Here is a 12,849-nt window from a genome sequence, read left to right on the forward strand (position 1 = left end):
CACAGACCAGGCAGGACTCCTGCATCTTGTTCCAACCGAGGAAGCAAAGGCCTCCCTCGCCAGCACAGGTGGAGACCAGCTTCTTTTTTTATTTTTTATTTTGTTTTTGTTTTTTTTTTTGAAAGGTAGAGTGGACAGTGAGAGAGAGAGAGAGACAGAGAAAAAGGTCTTCCTTTGCCGTTGGTTCACCCTCCAATGGCCGCCGTAGCCAGCGCGCTGCGGCTGGCGCACCGTGCTGACCCGAAGGCAGAAGCCAGGTGCTTCTCCTGGTCTCCCATGGGGTGCAGGGCCCAAGCACTTGGGCCATCCTCCACTGCACTCCCTGGCCACAGCAGAGAGCTGGCCTGGAAGGGGGGCAACCGGGACAGAATCCGGCGCCCCGACCGGGACTAGAACCCCGTGTGTCAGTGCCGCTAGGTGGAGGATTAGCCCAGTGAGCTGCGGCACCGGTGGAGACTAGCTTCTAATTCAGCGGTTCCCAAATGTGAGCCAACCCGAATCACCTTCAGAGCCTGTTAAAACAGGTGGTGGGGAGTTAACCACTCACTGTGGTTCCCGGGTGGGCGGAGCCAGCCTTCCTGGGCGTGCCCAGGTGATGCTGATGCTGCAGACGCTGGCCAGCCAGGGTCGTGCACAGAGCCCGGGGCGTGTTCCAGCATCCAAGAGGCCTCGGCATTGGAACACAAGATAGGAGGAAAAATGCAGATGGGAATGGTTCCCAGGAAACACAGTGGCAAGTGCAGATTCCACATGAATTCGGAATGAAATGTGGGTATCAAGGAATTTTAGTTCCCGTTTAGTTAGACGTAAGGGCCTCCTGGAGGTGTTGATGTTGAGCCAGTGGGGAGGGTGCCGTGGGCATGCACTTGGAAGGGAAAGGAAGTGGCAGTGTGTTGAAAAGGAAGCTTTTGTGGGCAGAGTCACATGGAGATCTCCTTCCCCTCCACCCCCGCACCTCAGAATGTCTTCAAAGCTCCTAGCGTGCTTAAAGTCAGGCCGGTGTTGTAGGTATCACAACACTCCCTACCAACAGCTGGCCTGGTGAGCTCCCTGCCATACTTGGCATGTACATGCATATTCAAAACAGTCCTGGGGAAATGGAATTAAAAGATAAGCCTAGGGGCCAGCATTGTGTCACAGTAGGGTAAAGCCACCCCCTGCAATGCCAGCATCCCATATGGGCACCAGTTTGAGTCCTGGCTGCACCACTTCTGATCTTGCTCCCTGCTAATGTACCTGGGAAAGCAGTGGAGGATGGCCCAAGTGCTTGGGCCCCTGCCACCCATGTGGGAGACTTGGATGAAGCTCCTGACTTCATCTTGGGCCATCTTGGGAGTGAACCAGTAGATTCAAGATTTTTCCCTGTGTGTAACTCTTTCAAGCAAACAAATCTTTTAAAAAGAAAAAAAAGTTTATTTTGGTGCAGAAAAATTTGAAATTCATTTGTATTTTTTCCAAATATGCATGTTTCATGAGGTCTTTGAAGACTCCTGGTATGCATGGATTATACAAGTTTTAGCACCAAAACAAACTTATCTTTTAACTCCAGTTTTTCCAAACATTTTGTTATACTTCATACCTAACTTTAAAAGGCATACATGCTAAACAAAAGATGCTTGAGAAATTAAAATAAAAAGAAGAAAAAAGCCCTCATGATTCCATAGCTGTAGAGAACCACTAAGTACTACCTGATTTCTAGACTTTCTGTCTTTTTTCCTATATACACACACGTGCACACGTCTAAGTAGATGTGGTTTGCAAACGATTGATGGTAAACAGTGCTTTTTGCCCTTTATTTGAGGAGAAAGAGGCATTGACAGTTGTCCCAAGGCATCATCAGGGGACAGTCAGAGGTTTGGGTTCTGAGCTGTCACAGAGTCCCTGGGCTCTGTTTCACTTTGGAGAAGTGCTTCAGGCCTGGGTAACCGTGGAAATGTGGCTCCCCGGAGGCCCCCTCTGGGGCCTGTGCGGCAGAGGGGAACACAGGCGGCAGCAGGTGCTGTCCCATCCATGAAAGCTGCCTGCGGGCTCCGGCTTGGAGCACGCTGGGCTGCGTTCGCACCCTGCTCACCAGCTGGGCGCCTCGTGGGTGGGGCAGAGCTGGCTGTGCCTCCCGGGAGGTGCTGAGGGGGCGGCCTTGGCTTTGGGGGCACAGCTGGAATCTAGAGGGCGGGCCTCCGATCGCTGGGCCTGATATCCATGCACCGTATTGATTTTATTCTTAAATTGTTTAAAATTAGATGGAACACTCCAGTCTGCCCACTTCCCAGATGCCCACAATGGCTGAAGCTGGGAACCAGGAACTCAATCCAGGTCTCCCATGTTGAGTGGCAGGGGTCTAGACCTGAGCCATCACCACCGCCTCCCAGGGTCTGCATTAGCAGGAGGCTGGAGTCGGGATCCAGGGCTGCCGGGTCACATGCCTGCCCGGTGTTTAAAGGAGAGCGTCCTGTGTTCTCACTCAGGTCCTCTTTACTCTTGGTTTCTACATGGTTCTGACAGATCCTGGTTTTTCAGTTCAGAGCAGATTTGAGGGGCCGGAAGGGGTTGTGGCGTGATGGACAGTCAGGACCGCCTTGCCACACGTCACACTGTGGGCATCCCTGAGCTAAAGGGTGGTGACCAAGACGACCCCACAGCACCGAGCCAAAGTTAGGTTGTGGCAGCAAGGACACCCTAAGAGAGGCCTGGGGGCTTGAGAGTTTGCCACCTGGAAGGTCCTTCGAGGGAAGAGGTCATTCACTGATTTAGTTCAGTTCGCACACTTGGCCTGCTTGTGTACCCGGCACTGTGCTGGCTGTGGATAACCTGATGCTGAAGGAAACAGGAAGGCAGACAGCCAGCCTCCTGCAAAGGGCTGGTTTCGCTGATGAATTTCCTGCAGTGTCTTCTTTTATAAAATGTTTTATTTTCAAAGCCCACTCCCTGGAGATCTGTCTCAGTTTGTGGATTTGTTCTTCCATTCATTGCTTTCTGCCACCAGTCTAGATGGAGGGCCTGCTGTGTGCCAGGGACCGAGCTGGGAGCTGTGTGTGTGCAGCGAGGTCCGTGCCTGCCCACCCCCTGAGAACAGAGAAAGAGAAATGCCAGGAAGGAAACACAGCAGCCAGGAGGGGGCTGAGGCTGGCAGGGAGGGCTCCTCTGGAGGCTGAGACCCGGCTGTCAGGCGGGCAGGGCCTTCCTGGGACAGGCAGGTGCAAACTCCCTGAGGCAGGAACCAGCTGGGTGTGTGTGGGCGGTCAGTGTGCTGGAGCGTGGGGTAGTGAGTGGTGGGCGGGGCCCGAGCTGCTGCTTCCCAGGGTGTGCATTGGTTCGAAGCTGGAGTCAGGAGCCCGAGCCCAGGATGAAGCCCCGGTCCTCTGGCAGCGGCGCAGGCATCTTAGCTGACTCCCGGGCTGCCGGATGCCCTCTCAAAAGGAACGGGAGGGTGGATGCTGGATGCAGTGGTTCCTGACTGGGGGGCAGCTGGGGACACTGCACAGTGTCTGGAAACATTTTTGATCGTCACAGCTCGGGGGAGGGGCTTGCTACTGGTGCTTACTGGGCAGAAGCCAGGGATGTGTCTCTGCACTCCACAGTGCACAGAGCAGCTCACGACACAGAATTATCTGGTGCGAAGTGTGACAGTGCCAAGGTGGGGGAACCCTGGGTTCACGTGACTTCTGAAAGTGTGGCAGAGTTCCCAGCCTGACCCTCAGGAAGCCTCGGGTCCCTACCTGCCAACAACGAAGAGTGCGTGTGTCAGTCTCCTATACCTCAGCGAGACCTGGGCAACGTTAAGACGACACTTCCTCGCGGTTCACCCGACGCTTTTGTGTGCAGCTCATGTGATTCTCAGGCATTCTTAGGGAAGGAGGACCTGGCGCCTCAGTGTGTAAGTGAGAAGGTTCTCTGTCGGGGAGGGCACACGGCTGGCCCAGGGTCACAGAGGGGGATGACACGATCAGCCTGAGGTTGTGCAACATGGAGAGGCTGGGAACAGAACTGCAGCCCAGGGCTTTGGTTCATCCAGCTCTTTTTTTTTTTTAAATTAATTTATTTATTTGAAAGGCAGAGTTACAGAGAGGCTGAGGCAGGGGGAGGGGGTGTTGGGGGGAGGTCTTCCATCCGCTGGTCTACTCCCCAGATGGCTGCAACAGCCAGAGCTGAGCTGATCCAAAGCCAGGAGCATCTTCTGGGTTTCCCACGTGGGCACGTGGGTGCAGGGGCCCAGAGACTTAGGCCATCTTCTGCTGTTTTCCCAGGCCACAGCAAAGAGCTGGATCAGAAGTGGGATGGGATATGGGATCCATATGGGATGCCAGCACTGTTGGTGGCAGCTTTACCTGCCATGCTACACTGCCGGCCCCTCAGCCGACTCTTGTGCCCCACCATGGGCCCCAGGTCTTCCCTCTGCTGGTTCAATCCTCAGATGCCTGAAGCAGTCAAGACTGGGCCAGAATTCACGAAGCCAGGAGCCCAGACCTCAATCCAGGTCTCCCACCTGGGTGGTGGCAGCAACCCAACTACTTGAGCCGCCACCTGCTGCCTCTCGGTGTATGCATTAACAGGAAGCTAGAAGTGGGAGCTGAGCCGGGACTTGAACCCAGGCATGCTGATATGGGACACGGACGTCCCAGTGGGTGTCCCAAGTGGTGTCTTAGCCACTGCGTCAAACACCTGCCCTAAAATTATTTTTAATTGTTGAGTTAGTACACGTCCATTGTAAAGGTAAAGAAAAGAAAGCTTGTGTAGTTCGGAGACGGTGAAGTGAAGTTAGTGTCCCTCAGGCCTACCTCTCTTGCCTTCTTAGTGGGAAATCCATTTGGTTCTGGCAGACCTTACTGGGAACATCTGAAAACACGGTACTGGGGGCCCGGTGTTGTGGGGCAGGGGTTAAGCTGCCACCTGTGACCTGTGATGGGGTACGGTCTCCTGTATCCGAGTGCTGGTTTGAGTCCTGGATACTTTCCTTCCCTTCAAGTTCCCTGCTGAAGGGCCTGGGAAAGCAGCAGCAGATGGCTGAAGTACTTGGGCCACTGCTTTCCAGGTGGGAGACCCAGATGGAGTCCTGGCTCCTGGCTTTGGCCTGGCCCAGCCCTGGCTGTCAAGGCAACTTGGGGAGTGAACCAGCAGATGAAAGATCTCTCCCTCTCTGTCTCTCAAAAAAAAAAAAAAAAAAAAAAAAGAGGCCGGTGCCACAGCTCACTAGGCTAATCCTCCACCTGTGGCGCCAGCACACTGAGTTCTAGTCCCGGTCAGGGCGCCGGATTCTGTCCCGGTTGCCCCTCTTCCAGGCCAGCTCTCTGCTGTGGCCCAGGAGTGCAGTGGAGGATGGCCCAAGTGCTTGGGCCCTGCACCCACATGGGAGACTAGGAGAGGCGCTTGGCCCCTGGCTTCGGATCGGCGTGGTGTGCCAGCCGCAGCAGCCATTGGAGGGTGAACCAACGGCAAAAGGAAGACCTTTCTCTCTGTCTCTTTCTCTCACTGTCTACTCTGCCTGTCCAAAAATAAATAAAAGAAAAAAAGAGTGCTTACCAGTCTTCTTGGGGATGAGGAACTGTGCCAGAGGAAAGATTTATTCATTGTTAAGATTTATTTCATTTTATTTATTTGAAAGATGGCATGGCAGAGGAAGAGGGAGAGACAGAGAGAAAGAGTTCTCCCATCCACTGGTCCACTGCCCAAATGGCCACAACAGCTGGGACTGGGTCAGGCTGAAGTCAGGAACCCGGAACTCTGCCTGGATCTCCTACATGGGTGCAGGGACCCAAGCACTGGGGCCATCATCTGCTGCTTTCCAGTGTGCATTGGCAGGGAGCTGGATTGGAAGCAGAGCGGCCAGGATCTGAACCAGTGCTCTGAAATGGGGTGCCAGTATCACAAGCAGTGGCTTAACAATGCAGACCTGTAGGAAAGATTAAACACAAGAATTTGGCTCCAGTGGGTTCCTGAGCACTAGTTCACACACCTTTCTTGCTGTGAGGGCTCCGGGTTGAATTTCCCAGCACAGCTCAATCGGTCCCCTGGACCCAGTGGTTGTGAAGGAGAAAGGTCAAGGCCATTGCAAATGGCAGTCTCGAGACCCTTGCCTCCCCCATCGGTGTAAGGGATGGCATAGGTTTGGGGCAGTGGAGCACTCATTAGCTTTCATTAATTTTAGGGGTCACAATGCTTACACTTACGGGATTTTTTTTATTAAAAAATGATTTATTTATTTATTTGAAAGGCAGAGTTAGAGAGAGACAGACATGTCTTTCATCCTCTGGTTCACTCCCCAAATGACCACAATGGCCAGGGCTGGGCCAAGCTGAAGCCAGGAGCCAGGAACTTCTGGGTGCAGGGGCCCAAGCACTTGGGCCATCTTCTGTTACTTTCCCAGGTGCATTAGCAGGGAGCTGGATCGGAAGCAGAGCGGCCAGGACTTGAACTGACATCTGTACAGGATGCTGGCACTGCAGGCTATGGCTTAACCTGCTGTGCCACAGCAGCAGCCCCAAGAAGGGATTTCGATGGCTGCCCTGCTGCCATGCCCAGACTCAGGTGGGCACTAAATTTTAGCCTGGAAGGCAGAGTGGAGGTGGCTGACTCCACTCAAAAGGAAGTCCCTAGGGGCCGGCGCTGTAGTGTAGTGGGTAAAGATGCTGCCTGCAATGCCGGCATCCTATATGGGTGCCGGTTCGAGTCCTGGCTGCTCCACTTCCAATCTAGTTCTCTGCTATGGCCTGGGAAGGCAGTAGAAGATGGTCCAAGTCCTTGGGCCCCTGCACCTGCGTGGGAGACCTGGAAGAAGCTCCTGGCTCCTGGCTTTGGATAGGCACAGCTCTGGCTATTGCAGCCGTCTAGGGAGTAAACCAGCAGATGGAAGACCTCTCTCTCTCTCTCTCTCTGCCTCTGCCTCTGCCTCTGCCTCTCTGTAACTCTGCCTTTCAAATAAATAAATAAATCTTAAAGAAAAAAAAAAAAAAAGGAAATCCCTAGCCTCAGAGGCTTGACTTGGCCGCAGGTGCACCTGCACCCCCAGCCACTTCCCCCACAGAAAAGGACCTGGAATTGAGCCCCTTTATAAGCAGTGCAATTTGACTTTCCCCAGAACCCAAGACGCAAGAAGTGCTTCCTTTACAGAAGTTGAAAAGCAAGGACAGGAGCAGCCGTGGAGGACCTGGGGTGGAGGAGGGGCCGCCTAGCCCAGGGGTGGGAGGTTGGGGGTCCACTCCCCCCCACCTTGGCCCCTGTTTCTCCAAATGGGACCTCAGCCTGAGCTCCCCTGCATGGCCAGCTCCCCTGGGCTGCAGAGGTGGCCAGCGCTGGCTCGGGGTGTCAGAGTCTCGTGGGTATCAGCTGACGCTCCCTCCCAGACCTCAAACCCGCCCAGAATCCAGCATTTTCCAACATTTCCCAGCGTGCAGAGCCAGAAGGGCAGGCTGTGGTTTGTCCTGGAAATGGAAGCAGAGCCGGCTCCTTAGGTCAACCACAGCCTTTTGCCTTCGAGGGATGGGGTATAAGTGATGGTGTTGGAAGCTCTCTGAGCATTTTTTACAGTTGTAAAATGGTGTCTAGGGGAAGAGGAGGGGCAGACGGGTGCCACAGAGCCTTCAACCCTCCCTCTGGCGACAGAAGACAAAGCAAAATACCTCCCTGCAGTCAGGAAGCACCACGTCACTGGGGCTTTGAATTGGAGAATAGTGGATTCCCTGGGAAAGTGGACAAACGGCCCCACGCACCACTGTGCCGGGCAGATTCTACCCACACAGGGGTTCTCTCTGGCTGCATCCAGCCCGCTCTGGAATTCTGATCCCAGCCCTGGCACACCTTCCATCTCTGGTGAGCCTGTCTATAGGACGGGGCGCCCTCCATGGTGACAGAACCTTCCATGTGGCCCATGCTGGCCCCCAGGGCTCCTGGGTGCACCTTTCTACTGGAGAGGAAGGGGAGGGGTCTTCGTCTCGGGGGGGGGGTGTGTGGGCACACCCGTTTGTGCCTTGCCCATGCAGGCTTCATGCGCCCAGAATTCCACCCTTGTTACCTGCAGGGAGGGGAGCCTCTGCGCTCTCCATTGTCTGCGAAAGCATGTTGGGTCTGGATGTGGGAGGGGACCTCCTAGAACTGCAGTCCAGAGACAGCAGCACTTGCTGCCATCTCAGCAAGTTTCGTATAAAAACCAAACCAAGTTCCTGAAGCCAATAGAAATCTCATCTGCATTCAAGGGCTGCTTTTTCCTCCCTGTGCTGGTTGGATGCCACGGTGGAGGGTTCGCTCGGGTCTGCAGGTGCACCTGCTGTCTGAGAAGTGGCATGAGGTGGACCAGGCCTAAAATGCAAGGCACTGAGTCACTGGCAAAATGCTGGACTCCTCGCTCTCTGCAGGGAGGGTGAGCAGCCTGAAGGTGAATGTTTGCCCTTGCAGAAGGTAAACCCTGGTCACTGCTTGCCCAGCCTGGGATCCGGAGAGGGTATGGCACCTGGGTGGCTCCCTTTTCCCTCCTCTCCATGTCCTCCCCCCAGGGCGGATCCCTAGGCGGTGGTGGATGCTAACCAGTCCACAGTGCAGGCATCTGGCTCACAGACACGGGGGCTGCCGAAACTTGAAACCGTGCAAAGCCACAGCTGTCTTGGCTGGGAAAAAAAAATACAGCAGGAAACTCCTCTGCGAGCCTGAGCTTTCTGCCTCCCCGGCTGCCCGCCTCGAACCGGTCCCCTGCTCAGCTGCGCTCCCAGGCCTTCTGCCCACCCTGAGGCTCCCCCTGCTCCCAGTTTGTCCCTGCTTTCTTCTGTTCCCGCAGATGTCGCGAGGAGTCTGGCTGTGCTGGTCAGGTGGCCGTCATGGTCCAGCCCCGGTGAGGCCAGCACTTCCCATCCGGGAGTCCTGGCCCAGTGGAGTCTTGAGTGAGAGTACAGTGACATCAGTCAGCTGGTCTGCTCATTGCCAGAGCCGTCGCAACAGAGTGGCCTGGAATGGCAGGGACTTGCTCTCTCGCAGCTGAGGAGGCCGGGGTCGGACGTCGAGGTGTCGGCCGGGCTGGGCCCATTCTGCTGGCCCTAGGGGAGAGGACCCTTCCTGTCTCGTCCCGGCTTCCTGAGAGCTGGCAGTGGCTGGGAGCCCTTGGCGTGCCGGGCTTGCTGTGCGGCTCTCTGGCCACGGCCTCTGCCTGCACATGGCCACTCCCTCTGTGTGACCCTGTCTTCTTCGAAGGACACCAGTCCTTGGATCTAGGGCCCACCTTAAATGTAGGATGACTTCACCTTGAGACCCTTAACCAGTCCTATATCCAGTTAAGGTCACATTCTTTTTTTTTTTTTAAAGGTTTACTTATTTATTTATTTGAAAGGCAATGTGACTGAGACAGCAAGAGAAAAACAGAAAATTTTTCATCTGCTGGTTCATTCCCCAGTGGCTGCAATGCCTGGGGCGGGGTCAGGTCTGAACCGGGATCTCAGTCCAGGCCTCCCACGTGGGTGGCTGAGACTCAACCACTTGCCATCACCTGCTGCCTTCCAGGTGCACATTAGCAGGAAGCTGGCATTGGAAGTGGAGCTGGGGCTTGAGCACTCTGATGGCCTCAAGGGCTTCTTCGCAGCGGGGCCGAATGCTGTCCCATTCCCCAGCTGTAACAACCGTGTGTTCTGTTGTATGAACGGCCCCGGAGCCTGATGGTCAGGGGTGGGCTCGGGAGCTAAGCCTGCCAGGGCCTGTGTCCTGCCTGTCTCCCATGCACTGCGGGGGGCTGAATCGTGTCCCCCTTCAAGTTCACGTGTTAAAGTGCTAACCCCGTCCCTCAGCGTGTGAGGTCACACAAGTGGGCCCTAATCCAGTCCAACTGGTGTTCCCTAAGAACAGGGGATGAAGACACAGACGGGGGTGGGGGTGGGACACCCCACATCCTGCTGGCAACCTGATCTTCGACCTCCAGCCTCCAGAACGGTGAGAGGTGATTTCTGCCTGCCTGGCACACCCACCGCTGGGCAGAGCCCTGGGCCACCTCTGCCCCCACCCCAGCAGCCCCCTACCCTCCCCACCTGCTCTGGCCCTGGGAGCCTGTAGCCCCGGCTTTTTTTCTTCCTTCCTTTGAAGAGTGAGCCTCAGACCCAGTGCAGGCAAACAGGATGTTCCTCTCCCACACGCGCAGACTTCAGATGTGACGGGGCGCCGCATCCTGCTCAGGGTGCCGGCTCTGGGGGACCTGGTGGGGAGGGGGCGCGGGGCTGGGAGCCAGGGGGCCCTCCCCCTCCCTCATGCAGCTGGTTCCTTCAGTCTCACCGTGAGCACCCATCCCTGACTTTGTCGCCTTTGGGGTGTTTTCGCTTAGCACGGCTGCGAATGGCATTCCTCACCCCTGGCTGTGGCTTGTGTCTTCTGGGATTACAAAAATAGCACTTTCTTCAAACCTCCCCTAGGACAGTCGCATCCGGGATCACAAGGTGATGCCTCCGACACCGGGGACTGCTTTAGAGGGTCTCAGAGCCTGGGCAAGACTGGCCGGGCCCCGGGTGAGGACAGGCAGTGGCCTGACAGGCTAAAGAACGCCAGAGTCTTAAGTCTTTCCCTGGGTGGTGGACTCTGCTTAGGAGCAAAATGACACGGGCAGTTTTCCCTGTCAGAGCCGTCTCCGGAAGTGAAGGTGTCAGTCGAGGTGGGAGGTCCGGATTCTCTCCCGCCCCCTAAGTCCCCCAAGCAGGTGTTCCGAGTCCTTAGGACCCTCAGATGCTGTGTTACTCAGTCTGTGTGTGCACACGTGCTGCGAGAGTGGGTTTAAAAGATGTCAGGATTTCGCCACTCACTTGAGAACTCCGCCTGGCAGTGAGCAGCATTCCGGACGCCTCTGGAACATTCCACGTGGTGGAGCTTGTGTTCGTGCCACCAAGGGAAGGCTCCAGGGTGCAGTGTGTGGATGTTGGATCTGCAGCATCTTCTCAAAGTTGAGTCAGAAGGTCTGAGAGGGTCAGGCGTCTGGCACTGCGGTGAAGACAGTTGGCTTGGGATGTGCACGTTCTATAGCAGAGTCCTGGGTTCAAATCCTGGCTCCACGTCCCATTCCAGCTTCCTGCTAATGTACACCCTGGCAGGGAGCAGGTGATGGCCACCATGTGGGAGACCTGGAAGGAGTTCTGGGCTCCTGGCTTCTGCCTGGCTCAGCCCAGCCCTGGACGGTGTGGGTATCTGGGGAGTAAACCAGCAGATGGAAGATCTCTCTCCCTCTCTGTTTCTGCCTCTCTGCCTTTCAAATAAATTAAATAAATAAATTTTTTTTAAAAAAGTCTGAATGAGAGCGAGAGAGAGCGCGAAAGAGAGAGATGAAGAGTAAGAGACGCCCTCGCCAGCAGGAAACACTTGCTTTTTTGCTTCTTCCTTCCCTCTCTCGCAGCACAGGGGAGGAGCCCGATGGTGTGGGAGTGGGGGAGTGGGCGCTGGGCACGAGGACCCTGGTCCGGAAGAGGTGCAGAGGAAGCCAAGGGGGCTCTGTGCTCTGAGCAGCTGCGGTGCCAGCAGCATTAGCTTCTAACCCAGAGCCTGAGGCCCCGTCAGGGCCCCCAGGCTGACACACCTGACGATGGCTTTTCTAGACTGCTCCCCAGCCGCTCTCCCCGCACCCGTGTTTGTTCCTTCGCTGGGACGTGGTCCTGCGGGCTCTCTGCTGAGGCTGTGGCTTTACTCCCTCGCCCTGCGGTGAGGAAGCCTGGTTCTGCCTGGCGGCATCCTGAGAGGTGTGGGTGAGGTCTCAGGTGCCAGACAGACAGGTGTCTTCACGCCCTGGGCATCGTCTGATCCGCAGTGACCTTTGACACGCCTTGCCTGTGCCCTTCTATGTCAGGTCCTTGGAGAGACACGGCCCTGTGCTCTTTACCCCGATGAAGTGGAGACCTTGACAGACCCCTTGAATCAAGGGGCTGTGTTGGTGCTGTGTGAAGTAAAGGTGTATTTGTTACCCCACGGGGATGTCTGCACGGCGACCAGAACCCCCCGGAAATCTCGGCCAGCACGCTCACTTTAGCTTTCCCTGTGTTTATTTCTCCGTCTTTGTCTTCTTTGGCACAGACGAGGTATTTAATAAATAGTGGATAGGATGATTCATGGCCTGGGTTAGACTCCGCTCTCACAGTCTTTCTCTCTTCCTCCTCAGATCTTCAATCTCATGAAGTATGACAGCTACAGCCGCTTCTTGAAGTCTGACTTGTTTCTGAAACACAAGCAAACCGAGGAAGAGGAAGAAGACCCGCCCGACACGCAGACTGCGGCCAAGAGGGCTTCCAGAATTTACAACACATGAGCCCCCCAAGACTCCGGGGCGCCGGCGGGAGGAAGCGAAGGACCTCACTCAGGACCGTGCGGGGTTTCCAGTGGCTTTGCTGTGTGCAAGGACTGGAATGTGCAAACCCTTTTGTGGGCTGTGCGTGTTTTATTAACTGCTTGACCCGTAAGTTTTGCATGATGGCTAATCTTACATAAAAACAAATAGCTTGGAAAGTTTAGTTCACGAGACAGAGCCTCCTTCAACACTGGACACTTTGAGCATTTTATCCTTTGATTAAACCTCATGTGAGGCCACAAGGCGAACCGTGCAGCCACCTCTGACCTGGTCAGTCTGTGCCCTGCCTCTCTGGTTCGGAGTTGTGCGTATCCACAGATCCACTTGGCAGATTAACTACAGTGTGAGTTGATCTGACAGATCCCGGCTGCTGGGGGTATCATCTGCTCATAGCCTTTTAGTGCCCGAGAACCAGTCCCTTTCTAGAAAAGGACATTGAGTCACCGACCGCTGAAGACCGGGGGAGCCTGAGCGTGAGCGCCCTCGGGGTGCTGAGTTCCCGTGTGCGGGTTGGTGCTGGGGTAGCCCACAGTCGTGACATTTCCTGCAACACAGACACACGGTTC

The 12,849-nt window shown here is 55.5% G+C and overlaps 1 protein-coding gene across 2 annotated transcripts in view; it reads left to right on the forward strand.

Annotated features, from left to right (window-relative positions):
* RGS10 (regulator of G protein signaling 10) overlaps positions 1–12,538 on the forward strand; it is a 39,716-nt gene extending 27,178 nt beyond the window's left edge. For both annotated transcript variants that reach the window (XM_051824239.2, XM_051824240.2), the window contains exon 5: positions 12,098–12,538. In XM_051824239.2, the coding sequence (XP_051680199.1) occupies positions 12,098–12,244 (147 nt within the window). In that variant the 3' untranslated portion in view covers positions 12,245–12,538. The remainder of the gene's footprint in view (positions 1–12,097) is intronic.
* Positions 12,539–12,849: the final 311 nt, after the last annotated feature.

This window comes from Oryctolagus cuniculus, chromosome 15, assembly GCF_964237555.1.
Source record: "Oryctolagus cuniculus chromosome 15, mOryCun1.1, whole genome shotgun sequence".
In the NCBI taxonomy this organism is placed as follows: Eukaryota; Metazoa; Chordata; class Mammalia; order Lagomorpha; family Leporidae; genus Oryctolagus; species Oryctolagus cuniculus.